The sequence below is a fragment of the Pezoporus flaviventris genome, unplaced genomic scaffold, assembly GCF_033815535.1.
Source record: "Pezoporus flaviventris isolate CSIRO_AGI_PZ_B2104156 unplaced genomic scaffold, CSIRO_AGI_Pfla_v1 ptg000007l, whole genome shotgun sequence".
Taxonomy (NCBI): domain Eukaryota; kingdom Metazoa; phylum Chordata; class Aves; order Psittaciformes; family Psittacidae; genus Pezoporus; species Pezoporus flaviventris.
The window spans coordinates 91,209,420-91,235,658 of NW_026892555.1; the positions used below are offsets into that span (position 1 = coordinate 91,209,420).

The window sequence follows — 26,239 nt, forward strand, 5'->3', positions numbered from 1 at the left end:
AAATGAGATGAGCACTTGTAATCAGGTGTTATCCTACCCTTTAGCCCCTACCAAACAGGGGTTACAATATGAGAACAGGATCTTGCCCACCATGGCTGAGAAGAGCTCCAAAGGGCACGGGAGCCTTGGAAGCAGAGCCATGGATATCAGACTTCAGCATAAGCCATCCTCTTAAAGTAACAGACTTCACTGGTGCCACACACAGCAAGTTAAAATCGTGTGCCAAGTGTTAAAAAAAGTATTGGTCCAAATTTCCTGCCCTCATGTGGTGTGCTGGGGCGGGCACTCGGTCCCATGGGTGATGAATTGTGTGAGGCCACATCAAATGTTTGAGCCTGCAGACACTGCACCATGCAGTGAGCATTGAACTGCTGACATGTGCAAAGACAAGCAGGTATTTAGGTGCTTTATCATGTTGGGACCTCAAGGCCCAGCATTCAAAAGGTCAAGGAGCAGTAAGCGCCTGTTGCTGGTCTGTTCTCCTGGCTGTGGCAGCTTCCAGTAAAATGGTTAGGTAGGATTCATAACCAGATGTGTTTTTTTAAAGTAGGGGGAAAGGAACAGAGTGCAGAAAAGGAGATCCAGTGTAGGAATTGCAGAAGGAGGAGAAATGATCCTCTCTCTCCCTGAGGAAGTGCAGGAGGTGAACTTAACTACAAAGCACGAGAGCAGGTGTGAGAAGGGAAGAAACTGGAAGGGTTAACAGGGCTGCTGGCAGAAGGCAGGTTCATGCTCCCTGCTCTTATTGCTACAACTCTGTACATACTCATGGCCTTCCCCTGGAAATGAGCATGCTTTCAATTGTTTCACACTGGTAAGTACACGCTTGTTTGAGCAGAGGTGAGGATGACGTTCTTGTGGTCACTTAGAAAATTGTGTCAGAGCAGAGCTTCCCTTGAGCCATCCTCTGTTTGGAAAGTGTATTTACATGTGGATGACAGGCTCTAGGTACCACAGGGGCGTGACAGGGAACGGAGTTTGCCACATGCCAAAGCTCGTTTGCCTTTTATGCCTCTCAGAGCAGCTGGATGAAGGTAAAGCTTGATTCACACTGATGCCTTCACACAAGTATGCCTGCTGAGCTTGGAGAAAGCATTAGCACTCATGTGACAAGGATAGGTGTGAAGGCTGCTGGTCAGTGTACTGATGTTGCAGAAACTGAACAGCACTTTTGCGATTTTAGCTTTATCCCTCTCCACGGCAACAAGTGGTGCCTGCCATGCACGTGCACACAGGTCATCTCACGCTCTCTCTTCTCTTTCCCTCTGTCTCTCTCTGTTGTCCCCTCTCTTCCTGCAGGTCAGCGTGGAAGTCTTGGTAGAATACCCTTTTTTTGTATTTGGACAAGGCTGGTCATCCTGCTGCCCCGAGAGAACCAGCCAGCTCTTTGATTTGCCATGCTCCAAACTCTCGGTGGGGGACGTCTGCATATCGCTCACGCTCAAGAACCTGAAGAACGGCTCTATTAAAAAGGGCCAGCCCATGGACTCAGCTAGTATCTTGCTGAAGCATTCAAAGAATGACAGTCTAGCTGGAAGTAGACACAGGTATGCAGAGCAGGAAAACGGGATTAATCAGGGAAGCGCACAGATGTTAGCTGAGAACGGTGAACTGAAGTTTCCGGACAAAATAGGATTGCCTGCAGCACCTTTGCTCACCAAAACAGAACCCAGCAAGCCCCCGGCAACGAGGAAGAGGAGGTGGTCAGCCCCCGAAACACGAAAACTAGAGAAATCAGAAGAGGAGCCACCTTTGACTCTTCCCAAGCCTTCTTTTATTCCTCAGGAGGTTAAGATTTGCATTGAAGGTCGATCCAATGTAGGAAAGTAAAAGTCGTTTGGGGAAAGGAAATTAGGCTATCCCTTGTCATTTTTATCCAGATTACTGTACTGTAGACTAAATAACCCAGTATTTACATGTTATCATCTTATTTTAGGTTTATGTTATAACCTTGTTGTTATAGTTGCAGCTGGTATTATGCAGGAGACTGGTGCATATGTTTTTCCACAAGTGTTTGTCAGTGACTAGGTTTATCGAGAGCTACAGAAGGGGCAGTATCTGCTTCACACACCCTTAGTGGAAATGAATGTGTTGTTATGGCTCCTGTTTTCTAACACCTCGAGTAGGACAGGGTCCAGCTGTGATTTTGTTTTCCTTTTGTCCTTGTTTTATTTTTTTGTTTTGTTTTGTTGTTTTGGTTCCTGTTCTAGGTTTTTTTGGGGGGAGGTCAGGAGAAGGGAACTGTAGCAGAGGTGTATGTCACATGTGGGTGCATGTGTATGTGTGAGCGTGCATGTGCGTGCATGCGTGCACGCCAGTCCCGAGGAGGGACTGCGGCTCTGTGGCGGGCTGGTCAAGAGGTTTCCTCATGCCAAGTGGATGCTGAGGACACAACCCATGGGTGGTATTGAGAAGGATAGGATAGTCTCTGATGTTTTCAACAACAAGCCAACTCTTACTCAAGGCTCTACTATATATATATATATATATATATTTGTGTGTGTGTATATGTATATATATATTTTTCCCCCCATGGGGTCTGACTGCACTGATTTTTATTCCTAAAAGCAACTGCCACACCAACATTTCCTTTCTGCTTGCTAGTGCAGTTCCATTGCCCAGAGTCAGCCGGCGGGGAGGCTGTGAGGCCTCCGCACCGGTCACCCTGCCAGCTTGTCCTGCATGGCAGGGGTGTGTGTGGTGGGGGTATTGATGCGTGTGTGTGGCTTGGGTGTGCGTGAGTGTGCGAGGAGGCCTGCAGCTCCATGGATGCGCCTGGCTCAGACTCACTCCTATTTCTGTGCAGTGTTAGACAAATCGATCGGGTTACGCCATTGACATTTGCTTCCACAAGGTAGACGCATACTGCCCCTTTGAGATCACAGGCATCCATGGTTTGCAGTTAGATTGCAAATCTTTAACTCTAGTACTGGTTTTAGTTCATGACTATGGACAACTGGTGCCACTTCTTTCAAATTGCGGTGTGACACAGGAATCCGCTGTTGAAGATGAACCTAGAATGTCTTTAAGCACTTAAAATGCTGTTCACACTTTATTGCTGAGCATCCTGGTCTAACACTCAGTACGTACTGTATCTCACTTTAATCTGCTTGGAAAGCAACAACAACAAACAAACAAACAAATCTCTTCAACACTGTAATTACATGCAACTATATAAAGTTTTCTCACAGGCAAGATGCTGAAAGTTTTAATGTGGTTTCAAAGGGATGAATGTGAATTATTGAACTAGTATGTGACAGTCATTGTCCACAAAGGACTACTTAATAGGAGGCACTTTTTAAACTTTAATGCTTGAGAAAGAGTTAAAGGCATATGCGAGCTGACATAATAAAAGGAAAAAAAAATACGAGAAAGGAAAAAGGAAAGAGGAAAAAAATCATTGTCCAGTGTTTTTGAAAAAGATGGACTTTAAAGAATCTTGCAATTTGCACATCTTGAGTTTATCATTTGTGTGGTATTCCTGCAGTTTTTACCTAATAATGTTGTGGGTTGGGGGGGTTCTGAAAGAGCATAAACAAATGTAGCAATTACTCACTAACCTGCCTATGCTCTAGGCCATTTCATAGGGTTATGTTCCTTTCAAGAGTTCATTTTTGGTCTTTCTACCGTATCTGCCACACAGAACCAGGTCCTACTGGGACACCTCTGAGAATTTTTCTTCAGACTTGCTGAGAGAGTTTTCCACAAGAAACATTTCTATACTTAAGCAAGGTGTTTGTTTGTTTTGAAAACAAACCTATTGTTATTTTATTATTATTATTATTATTATTATTTGTTATTTTAATTGCATTGTTTCCCATTGGAAAGACGACATTTCAAGAGTTTGGTACAAACCGAGGGGGGAGGGGATTCATGCCATTCAGTCTTTTCTTTCCCCAGGTAGGGCCGGATCCTTTGAGGTGCTGTGCACCCAGCCTCCTGCATGAGCCTCGGGGAGGTGCAAGTATGAAGTACTCCGGGGCTGAGCGCTAACGCCACTAGAAAGGTCCCGTTGTCTTTCAGTGGGATTGCGCTCGGGGCCCTACGTGAGCGAGCGTCTGTGTCGTTGGGTTTGGTTGGCGAGTTCACATCCTTCAGGTAGTTTTGAAGAAGCTGTACTGATTGATAGGGAGAAAAGGAAAGAAAAGTCCATTGTTAGAAACGCAGTAACCTAAAGTGAACAAATGTATTTAAAATCTCATTTTCCCTCTCCCCTGAAATAACAGTGCTTTTATTTAAGAGAAGAAATGTTAACCCCAAACCCCAGCTTTGACTCTGTGACTTGTTACTTGAAATTTAGCTCACACCAGACCTAATTGTTTTTATACCATATTCTGGGGTGTACCAAAAAGTTGAAATACATTTAAAATAGCTTGAAACTTTTCTTGAATTTCCTTGAATTTTATTAACCTCTCAGCAGGCTACCAAATAGCTGAGTGGGTTTCTTCTCACAGTCACACTGCTTAGTTAGTGCTTATTTGTTAATATTTCTCTTTCAGAGAAGTTGCTTAATCTTCCATATACTCTGCTCAGGGCACTTGCAATTTATTGTTTAGTTTTGTTTCCTGTTTTGTTTTTAAGCTTTGATGGTAAAGGAATAGAAAGAATTACAAGTTTTAGTTCACAGTCGTACCACTATTTCCATGCTTCACGTGTACTCGGGAAAAGAAAAATAATCTCAAGTAAAACCATATGCATACACATTTGTGGTTAATAAGGAAGCAGGGGCCTTTAAACTGACTGGATCTATTCAACTAACACTAAAAAAAAAAAGTCTAAAAAATAATAATAATAAAAAACCAAGTTTGGAGCAATAGGAATGTATTAGTTCTGTGCTTGTATTTCAGACTGAGGAATTCTAAAATAACTGGTTCTTTCCAAACAGTTGTCCCTTTCCATGCTTTGGCTTTTGTAGGATGTGCAATACTTTATGTGCCAACTTAGACTCACCCGTGTGGTGGTAGCAGATCTCATACCCACTTCTGATCTCCCCTCATTTTGTTCTTTTTTTGAATAGGTTTTCTTTCTACCTTTTTTTTTGATTCCCTATTAATAACTCCGTTCCTGTGTTGTCGTCCCCCCCCAAGAAAAGAAAACATATTAAGGGTCAAGCATCCCCTGCCCCGGAAAACACAAACCTTTTTTGTATTGGATGATAAAAAAGATCCAGGAAAAAAAAAACAAAGGAAAAAACATAAATGTATTGATGTCTGCGTGTCATCCAGGTGGAGTGCGGCTGAGTGCTGTATGGCATGCAGACAAATCCTGGCTCCCATCAGGGAGAGATAAGCCCCCTGGAGACCAAGTCCTTTGCAAGGTGGTGGCTTTGCCTCTCCCCAAAGCCCCGAGCATCCCTTGCAGTGAGTCCCCACGCCTGGGAAGTTCCATCGATCCCTGGGTGCACGCAGAAATTCCAGTCACTGTTGTAGAGATGCTGAGGCGAAACCCAAGGAGGAGGTTGAGCCGCTGCTTCTGCAGCATCTGCTTTGCAATAGTAACTAACAGTAGTTTTCTTTATCTTTCTGTCTTTTTTTCCTTTCTTTCTTTTTGTAGCAGGCCTGTTTAGTTTACAACGAAACGCATACAATCACCAAGAAATTAGTCAGGGCAAAGAAAAATAAAACAAGAACCTCTTTATAGGGATTTCTAAAAAAGAAAATTATCTATCTGTCTATCTAGCTAACCTATCTATATATCTATATATATATAAAATGACTGTTCCTTATAGTGTTTAACTTAGGCATTGTTTCAGTTTGTCTGGGCCACATCACGGGGGATTTGAGTCTGATGTCACTTACCTCGAGGCCTCTGGTCGAGACCCAAACCGGAGTTGCTGTTGACCTATATTCTCATTTCATACGTTGCCCTTGGGCTGGCTTTTCCTTGAAGACGCAGGCCTCGGGAGGAGGGGGGGAGACACCTTCCTTTTTTTATTCCTTTAATTCCTTCGTCCCGCTGTTGCTTTGTTCGACCTGTCGTTCCCGTCATTTTCTCGGCATGGGGAAGTGACATCACTACTCTCGTTTCCCTTAAATCAAGGAACATTTAGAAACCTTTCACACCTTTTACTCAGGGATGGGGCTGGCATATGTGTGGTACACTGATGTGACCAGAAGCAGCACTTTTACTGCTCCGGAGTAGGGATGTACAATGTTACAGACAAGTTTGGATTTCCTGCACCTCATGGTTTTAAACTTTGTAGATCTCACTTAGATTGCAATACAAAAGCAGCAGGCTTAGCGTGAACTGTAGCTGTCGGTAAATCACGAAAATTCACTTTCTGCAGAGATTTATTTTATTTTAATGTGTGTTGCCAATAGTAGAAAGGAAATGGTGAAATTCTGTTAATTCTTGCAACTGCTAAAAAAAGAAGCCTGTATCAAGGACAGCAAATCCTCAATAATTTTAAACACTAACAACAGTGTTATTTTAAAGAGGGGGCCTCTTGGGGCAGTGCTCTGCGCATCCTGGGACCCTGTTCTGCAAACACTTACACACGTGCATACAGGGGGTCCAGGCTGGCCGGTCAGGGCTGCTCAGGAGCTCACTGTGAAGCACGTGTGTAAATCTTTGTGAAACTGAAGCTTGGTTCAGTCAGGGCCAGATCCTGACCATAATCAGACAGATGGAAGAGACTTGGGGTTCATCCAGGCTCGCCAGGGCGGAAGCCCCAGGCTGGTAGGGGGGATTCGGCCTATTGAAACACTTTGCTGTCCTAGGAACTCGACAAAGGGTGAAACAGGACGTGCTCTTGTACAAATAATTTCCATTTCTTCCCTCCCCATCACCACAGGTAACAGCAGGGTCCGCTCTGGGCTCTGGCCGGTGCTGATGCGACAGGCAAGGGGAATGAAGGCACCACCAGAGTGCAGGCAGTAATTTCCCTTCCTCTGGTTTATCCAACCCTCCCACCCCCACAAATCCTAAATCCATAGCAAAATGAGAACTTGTTGATGCAGATCCGCATTCGTGCACACACACCTCCCCAGACAGAAGCGTCTGTCTGCACATGAATAAATGCGTGTGATTTGTTTTGGCACGTATGCCTACGTGTCCACTTGATTCCCTGTCCTGAGGACAGCCTTGCTTTGTGTCCATAGGGGAACTCCAAACACGTTGCACACCTCTACTCCAGAGTTCAATTTCTTTTACATAGACGACCTCGCTTCAGATGTGTTACCTTTACTGATAGGATCTTTTCTTGTAGCACTATACCTTGTGGGAATATTTTTTGATGTAAACCTAATTTGAGAAGCTTATTAAAAATAGAAACTTTTTTTGAAGCACTCACATTGAGGAGTACAGGTAATGTTTTAAACAATTGCACAAAAGAAAAATGAATGTTGGAATGATTCATTCAGTGTTTGACAAAGAGATGGCTCTGTTTGAACAGTGAGTTTCATACCTTGTTTGTAAAAAAAAAACAAAAAAAGTTTTTAAATACAAAAGCAGAGAAAGGTCGAAAGTTTCATGTTTTTTGTATATAGAAAATGTCATGTCTAGATGATCTGATTTGTATTGGCTTTGGCCAGGAAGAATTATTACTTAAAAGGCTCTTAAAGAACAACTGTGCTTAATTTTCTGTTCGTATTACATGGGTCCCATTTCCAGGGAATGGAGTCATGCTTCATACTGTTTATTCCTGTGCTGAAATATACCTTGGAGCAGCAATTCTTGAGTGCAGCTACCGGGCACTTCAAGGGTGGCTAAGCGTGCACAACCAGAGTCTCACTCTCCAGCTCTGTTTTGGCTTTAAGTCTCTCCTGCCTGTGCTGAGGGAGCCCCGGCAGCCCACAGGGCACGGCCAGGTTTGAGGGAGGCCTTGGCCGTGCCTTCACTGGCACCAGGACCTGGGCCATGGCTGGCAGTGCCGCAGCAGCCCTTGCTTGGAGAGCCGCTGCTGGCTGAGCACAACCTTCTTAGTTCCTGCCTGAAAGCTTTCGGTCCCGTGTTTTTTATCTTCTCTCTGGGATGCTGTTCCATGTTTTTTCAGCACTTCCTGTTCCAGATGAAACCCAAAGAGTATAACCCTGAGCAAGAAGTGCTTATAACAAGGGATCCTAGCCCAGCACTGGCAGCAGGGTGATACCTGAGGTGGTCCAGCCTTGCAGCCTCTGTCACTGCCCCACTCACCTCTGTGTTAGAGCCGCTCATGCAGAGCACGTTTCCAGTGATGATGGTCTTGAGCAATGGTGAGACTGGTGTTTTTCAGAAGCCAAAAGGAGAGGATCCTGAAGCAGTTTCTGAGGAGAGAGAGGGTCCTTTTCCTGTCCAAAGATTCAGCTGGGCAGCTGGGAGCCAGCAGCAGGGCAGCTGGGCTCTGAGGTTGCTCCCGTTCCCCTCCCCAGAGGTAACCCAAGCTTTGGCTCCCATAGGCATGCAGGGCAAAAGTACTTGCCCTGTCCAGGTGGTCCCTGGGCGCTCAGAAAGTCAGCCCCAGTTGTGTTACAATGAAGTGCATTCAGCCAACAGGTAGTATTTATACAATAACAGTCTCTAAGGTTTCTGTAGGTTTTTTTCTTGTCATTATCTGAAAGGACTCAAGTCTTCCACTGAGGATTTTATGATGGAGGCTTCATCCAAGGTTGTTTCCTTTTTGTTCATTTCTGTTTTGAGCGGTCAAAGCTCCTGTGCCCTTTCCCTCGACCATGCAGTAGGTATGCATTGGAAGCGTTGTTTGCAGCCAGCGTTAGGCACTTGTTGAAGCTGTCATTGCTGTACTACTATGGGATTGCTTGAAACCTCAGGGCTGGGATCCTTGGCTGGCACAGAGCCGGTGTGGGACCGCCGGCTCCCTGGACAGCCCCGCTCTGCCCCTTCGCACCAGCCAGTGTGGGGATCCCTCCCTGGTGTTTGCTTTAAAACTCGAGGACCCACGTGCTCTCTCGCTGACTACGCTCTGCAGAACTCCTGTCCCAGGCAGGCGAGTGGGACCTGTGTCACTGGGGGTGGCTGGGTCTGTGTCCTCTCCCTGGCCATCGCACTGGCCTCTTGGCGAAGTTACTGATCTGTTAAGGCATAGATAGGACTCTTCACGGCAGTCAGCTGATGTTGAAACTCACTAATGTTGGATTTCTCTTTTTTTGTTTTTTGTTTTTTTTTTGAATAATATATTAACGTTGAACGCTGCTCTTTTGGCAGTGTTACAGTGGGGGGGGGGGTGGTGGGGGTGGGTGTCCCAACCTTTTTCAGTTCGGGTGAGCTACTGAAAACCATTTTGTACTAGCTATGTCACCACTCCCGGCGCTTGGCCATGCCGGGTCAGGTTTAGCCATTCTACAGCAGCAGTTTTTAAGGTCTTTTTTTTTTCCTTTTCTTTTTTTAATTAAATTGTCTGGTATTACTAATGAGGGTTCTTGCAAATCCCACTTCCAGTGTAGTTCCTAGGGTAGGCCCAGAAAAAGGGATATCGCAGCTTTGTGTTGGGGAGAAGTTGAGCTGACATGGCCAGTACAAAGGAGAAATAGGGAGGGAATAACGTTTTGCACCTTATTGAAAAGAGGAGAAGATTTTAAGTGCATACAGACATAGTTAAGAGCTTTTATTGTGACAGGAGAACTTTTTTCCATATGCGTGCATACTCTCTGTAATTCCAGTGTAAAATATTGTACTTGCACTAGCTTTTTTAAAACAAATATTAAAAAAAATGGAAGAATTCATATTCTATTTTCTAATGGTGGTGTGTCTATTTGTAGGATACACTCGCGTCTGTTTATTGAATTTTATGGTCCCTTTCTTTGATGGTGCTTGCAGGTTTTCTAGGTAGAAATTATTTCATTATTATAATAAAACAATGTTTGATTCAAAATTTGAACAAAATTGTTTTAAAGAAATTGTCTGTATACCAGTACAAGTTTATTGTTTCAGTATACTCGTACTAATAAAATAACAGTGCCAATTGCAAGCACATGTTCTGTCTTTATCGCTTCCGACTGAATGGGAGAGCTTTCCTAGGGACGTTATTTCCCCAGTTTAATCCCCACCTCCCAGCAACCCATTTCATACAGCCACAGAATGGTTCGGGTTGGAAGGGACCTTAAAGATAAGGGACCTTAAAGATCACCTAGTTCCAACCCCGGGGTTGAGAGCACAAATGCTCTCAGATGCATTTGAGAGCGTTGCATTTGCTTTTATTCGCAGTGATGCAGAAACAGAGACGTAGCCATTCACGGGCATAAAACCCTTTCCAGACCCTTAGAGAGAAGCTCTTTATTGTGTAACAAAAACTTTCCACTTACAACTTACGAACAGTTTCAGGGACATTGCCACCCGCGGTTGCTCCCGGTGAGGGTCAGCAGCAGCGCCCGCCATCACCACCTCAGCAGGGCCAAGTGGGGCAGGAGAACACTGAATACTTGTCAGCTCTTTTTGACAGATTACACGCAAGTGCTTCACAGTCATCACAGGCAACACCAAGGGGTTTGGGACTCTGAACTGTTTATTTATGTATGAAAACTTCAACCGGTAAACACTGTTATCAAGTAAATGCTGGGGAGGGCTTGCTTAAGCACCTGAATGAGCACAAGCAAAGCAAAGGCTGCAGCAGGATGGCCCATGCTGTGCTTAAGGGCGCAGAGCTGTGCCTGCATGCAGCCTGGACACAGACATGCGGCTCCAAGCTGCAGAGAAGGGCCTGGCCTGCTCCCACTGCTGGCTCTGGCTGCTGCAGAAGGCAAATGGCTGTCCCTGGGCCTGAGCTTTTTGTTTTTCTCTCTTCTGCACAAGCAAGGCCAAACCTGGCGCTGGTTGCAAAAGCCCTCCCGGCTCCAACAAAGACCTTTTGGTACAAAAATGGCATCAGCAACTAAAACGCAACATCCCCAGGTGGCAGGGTGGGAGGTGGTGATGGACAGACACTGCACTAACGCTGGCAGAAAGCTGAAGGAAGTCTGTTCAAGACGGGTAACTCAATCGGCACAAACCAGGGAGTGCTTGGTTCAGGAAAAGCTTCAAACTCTCATTATCTCCCTGACCAGAAAACCCCAGCCCCTGGCCCAACACAGTGGGGCTTGGCTAATTGCTGCTGTGTTTCTTGCACACACTCCTCCTTTCTCCCCCTGCTTTGACTAGCTGAAGGGAAGATACAGGCACACTTTGTCTTAAGCTCCTCCAAATGTGAGCAGCAGCTCCTCCTGCTCCTACTTAAAACTCAACTCTTCTTACTTACAGGGTGGCCCCAACCCACATTCAGCCCCACCATGCCCTAAGGTGAGAAGGCAGCTGCAGAGAAGAGCACAGCCAAAGCCCCTGCCTCATGGGCGAGAAGGGAGAGGCCCAGACCCCCTGGGTCCCTGCACTTGTTTCTTTCAGAGAAAGGAGACCTGGGAGGCTCGGTTTGCAGCTGTCAGGGTGCTGGCTCAAGCCCTACTCCTCCAACAGGCTAGCCTCAGGCCCACAAGGAGGCCTACGCACGCGCTCCTCGCAGCCACCACACAGGCACTGGGGTGTGAGCCAGGCTGCTGCCATGCCAAGACCTTCCTGCCTGTGAAGGGGAGCACCCAGGTAAGCCAGGCTGCATGGGGAGGAGAGCCAGTCAGCCCTCCCGGACAAACACCCTGCAGCAGGGAGAGTCCAGAATATGGCTGTGAGCAGGAGGGCTGGTTTGGGTGTCCTTAGGTTTCAAGAAGTCGGAGGTGGACACGCTCAGCACAGATTGCTTTAATGACATTAGCCCTTTTCAGCATCCCCACTTGTAGGTCTTCGGCATGTTAAACTAAATCACTGTGGAGCCAGGGGGCCAAACCTTAACAGAGCTCTTGGGTGCTCAGCAAGTGCCTGGCTGGGGAAAGCTGGCATGACCTTGGGCTACATCATGCAAGCAGCAGGTTATCCCGCTCACAGCATTCCTCTAGACATGATGGGGTTGGGGTGGGGTAGCGAATCACTTAACACTAAACGCTTACAAATGTCATTTACCACAGAAGGACACCAAGTAACACAGAACCCAGTTAAATGTGCAGGTGAGGTAGATCCACAAATGGCACGTGGTGTTTGTCAGTGGTTGCGGTCTCTTCTCAGACCACCCTGCCAGGCTCAGCATGCCCTCAGCTCCCCCACTGTCCCAGCTCCTGTGAGAGCGGCACCAGGCTTGAGTAGGGCACAGGACCTGGGGCTAAATGAAGGACAACTGCTACAGCACAGGACTGGATGTTAAAGGAGGGCTCAGGCTTTTCTTTTTTTCAGTTTTCCAGCCTGAGGGCTGACATGTACAGTGTCAGTGGTGAGCACTGACACGGTTGAGGGTTATCCCTGAACAAAACTTGCATATAACCTTCGGTGAGATGCAGACATGCCACCACGTCAGCCCTTCTGCAGCCACTCTCTACCCCTCACTCACTTTGGAGTGAGAAGGAGAAAATGAAATGGAAAGAAAACATGCTGCTTATCAAAATGATGGGAAGAGCTGCTATTCAGAAAACCAAATAACCCAGGTCAAAGCTTTATCAGTAACTATCCTTAGCATCAATGTCATTCACAGCCTGGAGAATTCAGGGGACAACTTCAGTGGAGCCTATCCCCATCCCTCCCTACAGTCCCTGGTCAGGCGGAGGTATGTGTGAAAGGGGAAGGCAGGTGGGTGCAGAAGTGGCCCCAGGAAGAGCTGCATGTACATGTACAACCTGCCTGCGTGGGAGGCTCCACGCCTGCCGCACCTGCAGAGAGGCAGTCTCCCCGTGTCCCCAGTGCCTGCCCTTTGGAAAAGAAATGGCTCCAAAGACCTGTCACGAAGCTGCTCCATTCAATGTGCGTATGGAGGTTTTAAAAAATGTTTACAAATATATATTTTTATATGCATTCCTTAAACTCTTGTTTAGAAATGTAGCTAAAAAAAGTAGAAAAGCGCTAGCCAGAGTAGGCGGAAGACAGCAGACTGCGGCTCTTCCCACGTATGAAGGCACGAGCGTGGAAACACACCTGTGGTCAGGCCTGCACCACAATGGTCTAACCCCACTGCTGACAGAGGTGTTCACCCTACCCTTCATATCACATTAAACAAAGGAATGGTGACCTCCTGCAGCTGTACTGATGCAGAGTATTAATACTGCCTGTCCTCTGGGCTTAATGCAGGTGAGAGTAGTATGTAGCACACGGTAGGGTTTGTGGTAAACAAACCTGGTATCTTCCTAACTTGGTATTTTCAGGCAGGAGAGAATAGCGATCAGGTCCTTTATTCACAGGGCCTTCTTCTCTTCTGCCTTCAGGTTCCTTTATGATATGTGGGCAGGAGAAAGGGTCCTTAAAGGCAGCACAAGCATAAATCTGTGTTTTATACTAAGGCCCTTATCCACATCCAAAGCCCAGGAAGGGGTCATACCACACTTATGGCCTGCATGTTAGATGGAAGATATTTAAAATACCAGGCTATTTAGAAGATGTTCTGTGCTTTTTTCTAATGTGGACAACACACTCTAAAATCACCAGGGATCAGCTTGTGGCCTAGATTTGCTCCTCAGCATGGTCAATTGTACCAGTCCTTGTGCGTGGCTTTTTGAGATGTCCAGCAGATGAGTTTAATTCTAGAGTTTCTTTTTGCTGTTCCTCTTCCTGCAGATCACTCTTTTGCTTTTCAAAGGAAGCCTGCCTCTTCCCACAGATGTCTATAGGAGGGGAAAGAAGATTCTGCAGTACTGAAGTAACATTAGCTCTATTATGATCTCAGCAGCACTTTAAAGTAAGTGGCCAAGCATTATTAATTCATTGGTGCTCACTTTCACATCATTTATCATAATGAGCTTCTACAGTACTCATGTGGATGCAATGTGTATTTCCAAAGAAATTTCATTGTGATTTATCTATTAATTAGTGGGCCATTACACTTTATTGAAGTGTTACCCAGAGCCTTAAGCATTCATTACTGCCTTCAGAGCAAATGCTTTAACTTCAGCTCAGCCTATCAGTGTCAGGCTATTCTGCCAAAAGCTCTTTTGCTTTTCATGGTGTCAAGCACTGCAAAGGACTGGTACCAAATAACCAAAGTGAATCTGATCCCTCTGGCCGCATTCACCTGGCCACACACAATGCACAGCACAGCATTTATGTATCTTTGCTAAATGGCTATGAATAGGCAACGGAACAGTGAGGGCTACAGAACACCCCCCCCCCCCCTTGGTGAGGTTGATGTTGCTGAGTTTCAATGTCTTAAAAATCTGTTCACAGAGAGCAGATAAAAGCAAGAACCCAGGTAATTCAATGGCTGCATGCATGAAAAAGCAGGCAAGCTCTGAGAGGTTTTCTCCTGAACCATCTCCACAGATGGGGTCAGAGAAGACAGTACAGGTTAGCTGCATTCACTGCCAGCTTCTCTGGAGAGGCAAGTCCATTGAATAGGGAGATTTAGGTAAAAGTGACAGTACCAGCCCTGTGAACTGGCCATGACAGATCTGGCATGTTTATCATCACAGTAAGAAGTCCCCAGCAGTCAAGCCTGATCCACCTCTGAAATTCTGCAGGCTGGCAGCAATGCCACAAACAGCCCTTCTTTCACCAGAACAAAGATAAGGAAAATTGGATTTTTGGTTTCTCCACTCAATTCCTTGCGTCTTTTTCTCTCCCAGTCTGTAATTTCTGGAGGGTGCACTGCCACAAGTGGTGGTAGGTGGCAGGTCAGTCTTAAAAAAGGGAATGTGTATGTATGCAGATCTATTAGCCATGTCTGTACAAGCCAATTCCTTGTTAACTGAGGTTTCAACAGCCATTTATCAGAAGGGGGAAAAAAACAGGTGAAGAAATGCTGACTAAAAAATAAAATAGGCACAACAACAAAAGATGAGGCTATTGCATTTAGAAACAATGGCACTGTCTTAACAGCATAACCTTCCCCTTCCAAATCCCAGCCATAGCCCCTCCAATGGCTATGACACTGCCATTCTGAGAGAGAGTTTGCCACTGACACAACAAGGAAGAGAAAGCAAAACAAAACAGCAGCCCTTCCTGCTCCTCCCCACCACCACTCTCTCTCCAGCTCCCCAGTCCGGGGCTAAGAGAAGACCTGGCTGTGCTGCTGGGTGACTCGGATAAACGTCGTTCTCCTGCTCAGTTCCTTCAGCTTGGCAGCTCCCACGTAGGTGCAGGTGGAGCGCAGCCCCCCAAGGATGTCCAGGATGGTGAGTTCCACATCCCCTCGGTATGGTACCTCCACAGTTCTGCCCTCAGAAGCTCTGGAGAAGAAACAGGTTACTGCATTTATGTCTAGATGTGAAACGTAATAGTGTGTTTACTGGAGCAATGTGGAGCTTAATACTGCAGTTTACAAATGTTCCCCCAGCTTTATTGCTTGCTTGCCTGTTGCTGCTTGGTGCTCTCAAGCACTGAAATGCCTCAGCTCCCGTTACCACCAATACTGTGAACTAGAAGCAGACAAATATTGTAGATGCCCCAATATCCCATGTGTATATTGACAGATCTGCCCCTTCCTCCCTTCCACAAACTGCCTACAAGCAAGTGAAGCTTCCAGGTTTACTGAAAGACAAACTTGACCTTGAGAGCTGCAAGCTTTAAAGAACAGCCAAGCTCAGACAGCTTACAGAAATGTTGAAGTCTACCTCAGTCAGCAGAGCTCTACAAAGGCTTCACAGCTCCTGGGCTCTCTTATGTCACTGACCTGACACAGATGGAACTCCTCTGGCTGTCTCTTACCAGCCCACAGAGCCCACAGAGATGGAGTGGGAAACCTGCTGCAGAACTGTCCCCTGAAGCTAAAAGGTGAGCTAGCAGAGCTCAGAGTCAGGCAAAAAGGCCAGAAACAATAGCAGTGCTGTGAATACTGTCAGGTATGGGCACATGCCAGCACACACTGCACAGTTCCCAAAAACACATCTGAAGAGTGTATGATGGAAGAATCCAGGCAAGTAACTCCTTCCCCTTCAGCTTTCTCCAGCCCCATGTTCAGCAATCCATCCTGCAGTAGAGTTCACCAGTCACCAGCTGATCTCACTAGGCTTTAGAGCAAGCTTGTTCTGCATGGCACACCTGCGCCCTTGGAGAGGCAGGCCTTGGAAAGGGGGGCATCAAACAGAAATGCAGGAGATGGGATTGCTCCCCTGCTTCCCTATAAAATGGAGGCAGAAATTGCAGTAGGGTTCTATCATTGTTGGAAATGTGGCTTTATTTAATTCTCCCTTAAACAAGTTGTCTAGGGGACAGTGCAAGAAAGAAAAAACATCCTTGTTTGGAGGGTCCATTTGCGAATCATTAACAATAGCAACAGCAGCTATGTGCAGGTACTTCAGTGTGAGCCTGGCTATATTTCATTCTGTTAGTTTAAATGTAAGGTCAAAGCCTTAGGGAGGCAATAAAGAAGTGTTAGTATGCCATGGGAATAAGGAATTGTGATTAATCTCCCTACATCTGATGAGTGACTCTTTCTTAAATAAACACTGTAATAAGTGGCCAATGGAAAATGTATGTACCAGACTGCACAGGGCACAGTGGTGCGTTGTATAGCCTGTGCTTCAGGGAGTTCACAGGCAGCTCCAGTGCCAGCGGGGAGAGAAGGCCTGGCCCACAGAACAACACAAACATAGTCATGCTACCATTCTGCAGCCTGGGTTTTGGCCATGCCCACCTGGTCCAGTCAAAGTCAGGAGGTTCAGCTTGGGCTCCTGGGTGCTTGTTGCAAGACCACAGTGCAAGAGACAGTGCATGTCTGAGATCTGGGGAAAACAGCGTGAATTTTACCTACCAGACTCTGACATCTGAAGAGCTTTGCACGCTGCATTAGGCAAGAAATGCTAGGTTTACTGCATTCATTCATGACTGTCCATTCAATTTATGCATGAGAGTCCAATTAATTTATGCATGAATGCCCCATCAGTTCAAAAGTGTACCCTGTTAATTCATGCTTGAGCACCAGGTGGGGCATGAGTTGCACGGTTTTGAGCAGAGAGCTGATTGCAAACAAAGGCAGCCCCAGTTAGAGTGGTCCAACAGACCTGCAGGGATGAGAACATTGCTCTCAAGAGTCTGACCACCTGGTGGTCCTTTTTTCTGAGCAGAATTACAGCAATGTGGGGTGCTTTCAGCCATTGCCCCTGGGAGATGTCCCTGCAATGACTACAGTGCTGTTAGGAAGCTGGAGCTTGTGGGATGCAACTTTTGGCCTTGGATACTAAAACCTACAAAAGTGGTGAACATCTAACATCACAGCCACAAATCTGTAACAGCTAGGCAGGTGCTGCTGCTCCTCCAGGATCAGCTGATAAGCTGGTGGGATGTCCTGTTGAACAAGGAGTGACCTACAGATACTGTACTGGGGGAAGCATTAGCTGCACAGAAGATGTCAAGTGTCCAGTTTTACATTCATCCTTGAAAGTAACTGTAAAGAAGTGTTGAAAATTCTCCATGCTCCCACCCTACATGCTAGGAGTAACTGATGCTCCAAAAGGAAAAGGAAGCGTATAGGATGGAAGTGGGACAGAAATCTAGAGCTGTGAGTTAAGCAACTGCAAGCACAGCATAAAAGGTCAGAGTTTAGTTAATGTTGTTTGACCATGGAGTAAGCCCCAAGAGACCAAAGCTCTTTGGTGTGTCATCTCATTCCCCAGATGGGGAAATGCCCTACTGCTGCATGTGGATACTCTTCACCCTAACCCATCCCCCATTTTGGATATAAATGAAGCCCTGCAGCTACTGAACTCATGACTCTATTGGTACCTTGTGGTGGTTTAACCCCAGCCAGCACTCAGCTGTAACACTCAGCCGCTCGCTCACTCCCCTGGTGGGATAGGGGAGAGAATTGGAAGAGTAAAAGTGAGAAAACTTGTGGGTTGAGATAAAGACGGTTTAACAGGTAGAGCAGAAGCCACGTGCAGAAGGATTTAGGATGAGAATCATGTTGATAACACATTGATGTTTTAGTTGTTACTAAGCAATACTTATTATAAGTCAAGGCCTTTTCTGCTCCTCACACCACCCTACCAGTGAGCAGGCTGGGGGTGCACAAGAAGCTGGGAGGAGACACAGCAACACAGCTGAACCTAACTGACCAAAGCAGTATTCCACAGCATATGATGTCATACTCAGCATATAAAGCTGAGGCAAAACTGGCTGGGGACCACTGCTCAGGAACTGGCTGGGCATTGGTCAGCAGGTGATAAGCAACTGTATAGTTGTTTTGTATATCTTACAACAACAACAATTAAATACTACTATTAATAACAATATTAACAATATTATTAATAGTGATTATTAATAATATTGGTTTATATTAACACTATTAATAAAAGTATTAGTATTATTTAAATAACCCTTTTTCCCCTGTCATATTAAACTGCCTTTATCTCAACCCACAAATTTTACTTCTTTTTTGTCAACTCTTTCCTCCATCCCACTGTGTTGGGGAGGGATGAGTGATCAGCTGTGTGATGTTTAGCTCCCTGCTAGGTTAAACCACAACAGTGGATTACAAGGGATGTCACAAAAGCTGGTACACTTGGCAGAGAGCTGCATAAGCAAGTCAACGGGAGCCGCTGAGGGATTTGCAGCTCTGACATCTCTCCCAGAGTTATGACCTCAAACTAACCTTATCTCAGAAAAGAAATGGGAAGACAGAGCAATTGGGACTCCAAACAGCTGGAAAGGTGTGCTCTGATGCTCTCAGCAGAGACTCTGTGTCTCTCATTAGCCCCTGAATGGTGAGTAGAAAGGGAGAACTATTTGCTTGAGACTTTTTACACAGGTCCAGTGGGGCGTCTGTAACTCCTGGCCAGCTCAAGCCTGCTGCTGGCACAGAGGGATTGGCACAGTGGCTGGAAATTCTGGCAGGGTTAAGGAGGGGAAGCACATGTGCTGGTGCTCTGTCAGCCTAGCAAAACACGGGTAAGACTGCCCTGGCATGAGGAGACATTATGAGTGGATCATTTAAGAAATGGCAGAAACTGAGGGCAAGTCTTCCAGGCTATCATCTGGGACACAGAAAAAGACAGTAAGTAGGAGCCAGCTGCTGATGCTGTTCTGTCTCTATGGCCCAAATTCCACTCTACAGTTAGTATAAAATGCCAAAACCCAGCTTAATAGCAGCTGTGAATTGCTGAGTGACCACAGTAGAACTGCAGCATTCACACAAAACCTATAAAATCTCAAAAGAGTTAACAAAAGCAAATTGGCTCTAAGTGAAAAATACTGCATGTGGTCTCTGCTCCTGCTTGCCTTATTTCTTTTCTCCCATAAAAAAAACTTAATCATTGCCTTTCAGAAATTCCCAGCTCTAATCCATGTTCCTCATGGAAGGAGGTAAAAATGTAAAAATAAACCAATAAATAAATAACATAAAAGTAATGAAACTGGGTAGACAGATTTCATACAAAATTAAATGGATCAACCTGACATATTCATTACAAAAACAATTACTCTTACAACTTTATTCCCTGCTACTGCCATCTCACACTACCTGTCAATTTAACTATTTGCTGGAGGCTCAGATTCTCCAGCCAAAACATGTAATTCTGAGAAGATGAAGTTTGTGACAAGTAGTCTTATTCAGCAGGAGGCTGAGCACACTGAGCGCCCCACTGCTTGAATAAAACATGGTGAGCACACAGGCTCTTTTAAAGACAAAACAGCTTATTGGGGTCACTGATACAGACTTACAGCTGGGCTTTTTAAATGCATATGAAGAAGCCTCACTGACCTGACCTGTCTGGGGTATCCAGCATTCAAAATGCTGACTTAGAAACGTTTTGGTTCAAGTTTGCAGTAAGCTAAACTAGTAAGTGACTACACTTCCTGCAATTTTTCCTATAAGAGCAATTCAAAGCAGAGCCTTGCTCTGTTTCTTGTCATCCCTTCAATGTCAAGTACATTTACACTGCTGGATAACTAACAGTTGCTATTTTTAAACCACAGTGACACTCATGTTGGGATAAGTCAAGCAAGACCAAGACCAAGACCATGACCATGGCTGGTATGCGTAGCCAGCTCTGTGTTGTGACTGCCGTGTGAAGAAGATGAGAATCATGTCCTTCACAGTTAACAGCCAAGACTTACAGATTTAACATCCAGATCCATTCTAGTTAGCAGTAATGTCATGGTTTAAACCCAGCTGGTAACTCAGGACCACACAGCCACTCGCTCACCCCTTCCTCCCCTTCCTTAGGTGGGATGGGGAAGAGAATCTAAAGAATATAAAACCCGTGGGTTGAGATAAGAACAGTTTAATACCTAAAGTACCATCTACTACTACTAATAATAATGATTAGAGAACTAATAAGGGGACAAAATAGAAAACTAAAACAGGAAAGGGAAAAAAAATAAACACAAGTGATGCACAATACAATTGCTCACCACCTGCCAACTGATACCCAGCCTGCCCGAGCAGCGACTGGTCCCTTCTGGGTGACTTCCCCTGGTTAATATACTGGGCATAATGTGCTGTGGCATGGAATACCCCTTTGGCTAGTTTGGGTAAGGTGTCCTGTCTCTGCTTCCTCCCAGCTTCTTGTGCCCCTCCTCACTGGCAGACCACAAGAGACTGAAAAGTCCTTGATCAGGATGAAGTGCTACTTAGCAACAACTAAAACATCGGTGTGTTACCAGCATTGTGCTCAGACTAAAGCCAAAACACAGCACCAAACCAGCTACTAGGAACAAGATTAACTCTATCTGAGCCAACACCAGGACAAGTAGACCAGGGGACTCCTTACACATTACCTATTACTGGCACAAAAAGGCAGTATCTCAACAAAAACTAAAAATTTCAGATTATGCTTTTGTTCCCTTGTTGCCAAGAAGGTTTTAGAACTTGATCCCCAGGGCCTCTAAAATCAAGATGCAAATCAAAATAGAGCTATGGATCAAGCAGAATTTGTGTAGTATTGTCCATAAGGAACTGAAAGGGTCTATCTAGACTGAGCCAAATACAGGGCCGTTCTGTACACCCTTTACTCCTACAAGACATACTACTTACACTTTATTCAATTTTTAAGGGGGTCCAGTGTCAATTAATTCTCATGCTGGCAATAGATTTTGTTGCCAGATCACATGCACACTTAACTAAGTGGAACAGAATTTAACAGATGCCTTAGTCCTTTGGCCCACTGATACAGCAAGCGCTCTCAAAATCTTCCTGCAACTTTCACCAGCTCTGTGTTGGCCAGGCCCTAAATTACTAAGGTGCACTGAGATCCACGGTGTGCTTGGGCTGCTCTGTGATGTCTCAGGGAGCTGCCATTAACTACATGCCTGACCAGCATCAAGCCTTTCCCACACTCAAGCTGACACAAGTACATGGTAGCAAAGGACAGTAAGTTATCGTAGTTCAGATAAAACGTTACCAGCACAGCTGTGTAACTGGCAGTTGCCCCTTTTAAATTATGAGATAATTACTAGTGCTGTCCACTCAGACCATTTGTTCGGTGGCTTTTATGACAAGCAGACTTGCTGAGGGACAAAAAAAGCCCCCAGGCTGTACACTGCTTCTGGGAACTTCATATGCACCCAGAGTGAATCAAAGCTTAGAGGTATGGCGCGCATCTTTCTGGTAAATCATTTCAGCTTATCTCGGATGCAGATGGATGCTTGTGCAGCTCTTTCTTCTGCAAATAAATAGTTGTGCTTGAAAGCAAAATCACACAGTGCCAAAAAAGCCCTGCAGGTCAGCCATGTGGAAAACCAGTCACATGGTTTGCTCCCCTAAGCAATTCACTGGTTGTCCTCAATGTAGCCAGATATCCTGCATACAGCAGTGCTTTTAACTGGTAGAGCCTCATATGAGATTTAATAAAATAAAAAATAAAATCCCTTGCAGATTACACACTAGCTTCTGACCTGAGCCCCAGAAAGAGGTACATGGGCTCAGGTAAAGTAGGAAGCATACACTCCACTCAACAAAGACATGTACATCCTCCTCAGGCAGAAGATAAAGGCATCCCTGTCGCTTTCTCATCCTATTAGATGCAGAAAAATCTGTCTTTAAAAATCTGACAGCTGTATCCTGGGCTGCATCAAAAGGAGCGTGACAAGCAGGTCAAGGGAGGCAATTCTGCCCCTCTACTCTGCTCTTGTGAGACCCCACCTGGAGTACTGTGTTCAGCTCTGGGGCCTTTGGCACAGGAAAGACATGGACCTGTTGGAGCAAGTCTAGGTAAGGGACACAAAGATTATTAGAGGGCTGGAGCACCTCTCCTGTGAAGAAAGGCTGAGAAAGTTGGGGTTGTTCAGCCTGGAAAAGAGAAGGCTCTGAGAGACCTTATTATGGCCTTTTAATATTCAATATTTAAATATTTAAATATTATCTTATTATAAGAAAGACAGGGACAAACTTTTTAGCAGGGCCTGTTGCAAAAGGACAAGGGGTAATGGTTCTAAACTAAAAGAGAGTAGATGCAGACTAGATACAAGAAATTTTTTATAGTGAATTGCTTTTACAACTGGAACAGGTTGCCTAGGGATGTTGTAGGTGTCCCACCCCTGGAAACATTCAAGGTCAGGTGGATGGGGCTCTGAGCAACCTGATCTACTTGAAGATGTCCCCGGTCACTGCAAGGAGATTGGACTAGATGACCTTTAAATATCCCTTCCAACCCAAACTATTGTATGATTCTATGATTTCAGTAGGCCAAAGGAGACAGGTGTAAATGCTCTAAAGTAGGCTGAGTCTTACCACTTTGTGAAGTGCTAAGTGAACTAGTGCACATTTTTTATGGTGCATTTTAGCTTTTCAGAAGTGGCAGACAAAAAAAAACATCACTGGGGATGAGGACAGGAGGTTGGATCAAAGATGCTTTCTATCTAGCATGATGTCCAAGATTGTCATGGTCCTGTAAGCATGTCTCTGTGCCAAAGTGTGAATTCCATTTTAGTTTGTGGATCCCATTCTGCTTTACATTCTATACTGTCACCTTCACAGTGCCGCAAGTCTTGCCCGTAGTAGCAGCTGGACACACTGGGGAAAGCCCACATGCTGGAGCAGTTGTAGTATACAAGGCCAACAAAACCCATCAATCCTGAATGTCGGCAACAGTAGGTAAGGCCACTCTTTCTGAAACTCTTACAAATAGCAGTTTACCAGATGGGACCAGAGGCTGAATCTACCCCAAAAGAGGAGAAGAATCAAAAGGGACCCTTCAATAAACCAGTAAAACGTGAAACATTCTCTAACGAAGTACGCAAGAACCATGCTGTCTAAGGGCAGTAACTATACCTGCCACTCATAAGAGGTTTTCTGGAGTAATCCATTTTTTCAAAGTCAAAATTCTCAGCACTTTCCAGACTAAAATAGCAACGGACAAGAGACTCCTTTGCAAAGTCTGTCTTCTTTTCCTCTCCCCTAAGGATTTTAGCTCAAAACCCAGGTTCCTGAATGCTGCCTGATTTGGGGTTACTCTGGTGCTCTGTGGACCAAAAAGGGGTGGGAAAACTATACAGCAGGATTCTGCTGCCTAAGAAAACTGCCTAACCACTACTGCCTGTCACTGAGAGTGCTTTGGAGGTCCTGGACCCTCATTAGTGTTACAGTTGTAACTCAACTCTATACTGGTGAAACCCCAGCTGATTCACCATGCACCCACTTTTTGCAAACAGAAGGGAGCACGTGGGCCAGCCAGGAACCCTTACACCAACAGGACAACCCACCTGAACAAGCAGAGAGACAGAAACTGCAGCCTGGTATGCCATGTTCCATATACATATCCTGAGAGACCCGTAAGTCAGAGCACTGCCTAATGACTTCCTAAGACCACGTGGTTACTGCTGCAGTGACAGCACACTGCACTGACTACAGCTGAGTGAATGCAGCTGCTCTCAAGATAACCACCCCAAGTTTCTTCTCCCTGTCTCCCCCCTGATGTCTTAACTTCTCTCAGATCTGCTGCTGTGTTAGTAACATCTTCCTAAAGAGGAAGAGGCATGGGCCTGTTTCCAACAGATGCCCTTTGCACACTTCTGCACCAGAAGTGACTGGACAGTGGTTCAGTGGAATTGCTCTTGTGTGGAATTCATACCTGTATTCAGCAACCCCTCCTGAATGCTTCTTCATGGCTGTATCAGAGCTCATTCCATAGAAGAGTTTCACCTTCTTGCCATTCTTTTCTATAATCTCTCCAGCACACTGATCATGGCCTGCAAACATTCCTCCAAGCATGACAAAATCAGCACCGGCTCCTGTGATCAGCAAAGTGACACATAAGAAAGCAGAGAAGGGAGAAGAGGATGAAAGACAAAGCAAGCACACAGTGGCCTCCAAAAACAATAGCCCTGAATAGTTTGGTACAGAGAGTCCCCTCCGGTAATATACACAGAGAACTTGGAAGAAATGCTTTACTGAAGAACTGACACATGATGAATTGTATTTCTCTGGTATTTTAAATAGAAAGAATCCTTTTCTGTTGTGATGACAAAGATACAGCTTGTTCTACTCCATCACACACTCTTTATTTTCAAACTCAGTTTTAACCCTTTACTTCATCAGTATCTGAGCACAGTTTCTTATTAACTATAACTATGACTGAGGTACCCAGAAGTTCTAATCAGAGAGGTGTGACCTGTTGAGCTCAGTGCTGTATAGAGAAGACACCAGCTCCTGCTTCAAGAGCTTTCTAGGGTACAAGCTATGTGTGGGAATGTACTCTGAAAGAAGGCGTATTCATGAATGTAATGTACTCCTTCCAACATAAACCAGATTTTTAAATTAAATTATGGGTTTTTCAAGTCCATCAGTCATGTTCAGTGTATGTCTGGATGATCTCTTATGAAAAAGATCTGGATGGGTCTGCATTTGGTTCCTGTTCTTTAAAAAAATCTGGGCAAGGAGTACCACCCCTGGGTTCTGTGGTTTTCAGCACACACCACACAGGAGTTCTAACCCATAGATACAAATCCTAAATATGTTCCAGATACAGAATAACAAAACTGAATACTCAGTTGTGCCTGTTCAGTCTGTCCATCTCCCCAGCTTTGCAGATCATGAAATCAGTTCCACTGGGAGTAAGATCAGGAAGAAGTTTTTTGGAATCACTCTTGATTTTCTACTGTGATTTCCAATATTTCCAGCTGGGCTGGAACTACTCCACCAGCAGCTCCTTCTGTGATAATATGGCATATCTAGTCTTGCTTGGAAAAGTTTAGCTTTTGCTCTTTTATGAGCCTGCGGTGACCCATCCCTAAAACAAAGCATTTTCCTGTTCAGACTCTGCTTCTTCAATGTGTTTGTGTCAGAACAGGCCTCCCCTCTGCTCAGCTTCTTCCCAGAACTGGCGAAAGAACATGGCTATGAACCTACCATCATAGAAAGCAGATGAGCCTGAACTAACCCCACCCCATTATGAACATATCTGAACTCTGCGGAGATCCCAGTCTAGGTAAGTCTAGCATTAGGCTCTGATCTCTCTCACTATCCAAACAATAGCACTGGGCCTTGAAATCTGAAGAGTGAGATCATTATCGACTCTGCTCTCCTTCTGCCATCTGTTTAAAAGCTCTGTAGAAAAACCTGAATTTGGGAAAATTTTGATCTTGGAGTACATGACAACCGTGTAGTGTGCCAGTTCCCTCCCTCCGCCTCTTTGCCAAAGAGCAGACCTAGCAGCAATGCCTGGGGGCAGAGCACCCAGCTGCTCTGCTGACTTCACCTCCCTTTGCCTGGTCGTTGTTTGAAAGGAACAGTATGTCCATGGTAAAGCAATATTAAAAATGAGGCTGGTGCAAAACTGCTGAGCACATCACAAGCAGTATTTATAGCCAGGCACCCATTCAGGTGTCCAATCATGCCAACTACCTGGCAGATTTTTCCTGAGCTCTCTCGTTTCAGATGGCTGAGTTTTACAGCCTCAGTTTGACTCACATCTGATACTACTATTAACCTGCCAAAAACGAAGGGAATGCTCATCGTTTAAGACATTCTCAATTACTGGTAGGGAGCTCCTGTTGTTACCTGGCACAATCTTGCTTTACCTTTGCAAAAAAATAAGTACCCTGGGAAATCTAGTTGATGTCTTCTTCAGGGGTAGAAGAAAACAACATGAGGAAGAAGGGATGGATCTGGGGCCAAGTTTTCAAAGAGGGCATTTAAAACAAGTCAAAGGCCTGCCAAAGGACACTCTGGACTCTTTGCCTTGTTCATACTATCCCCTGACCTCCAGTCATAATCCTGTCTCTGGCTGTGGGTCTCACAGCCTCCAAATTATTAATGCAAAACAGCCACATGAAATCTACACTTCAGAATCACAGAATTTTTGTTCCTGTGCACTTCAGTATCTATTATTTTTCTTTTGACTGCATATTTTGGGACAAAAGCAAGTAAGCTTGA

At 45.3% G+C, this 26,239-nt stretch overlaps 2 protein-coding genes across 12 annotated transcripts in view; one reads left to right on the forward strand and one right to left on the reverse strand.

Annotated features, from left to right (window-relative positions):
- ATXN1 (ataxin 1) overlaps positions 1-9,904 on the forward strand; it is a 226,535-nt gene extending 216,631 nt beyond the window's left edge. For all 8 annotated transcript variants that reach the window (XM_061449521.1, XM_061449524.1, XM_061449525.1 and 5 more), the window contains one exon: positions 1,300-9,904. In XM_061449521.1, coding sequence (XP_061305505.1) covers positions 1,300-1,830 — 531 coding nt within the window. In that variant the 3' untranslated portion in view covers positions 1,831-9,904. The remainder of the gene's footprint in view (positions 1-1,299) is intronic.
- A 1,739-nt stretch (positions 9,905-11,643) lies between these two features.
- Positions 11,644-26,239, reverse strand: part of GMPR (guanosine monophosphate reductase) — a 41,051-nt gene continuing 26,455 nt past the window's right edge. For 3 of the 4 annotated variants that reach the window (XM_061449534.1, XM_061449531.1, XM_061449533.1), the window contains 2 exons: positions 23,937-24,096; positions 11,644-15,158 (listed from right to left, as the gene is read on the reverse strand). In XM_061449534.1, coding sequence (XP_061305518.1) covers positions 14,978-15,158; positions 23,937-24,096 — 341 coding nt within the window. In that variant the 3' untranslated portion in view covers positions 11,644-14,977. Of the gene's footprint in view, positions 15,178-23,936; positions 24,097-26,239 lie in introns of all 4 variants that reach the window. The other variant, XM_061449532.1, reaches the window with a different exon arrangement.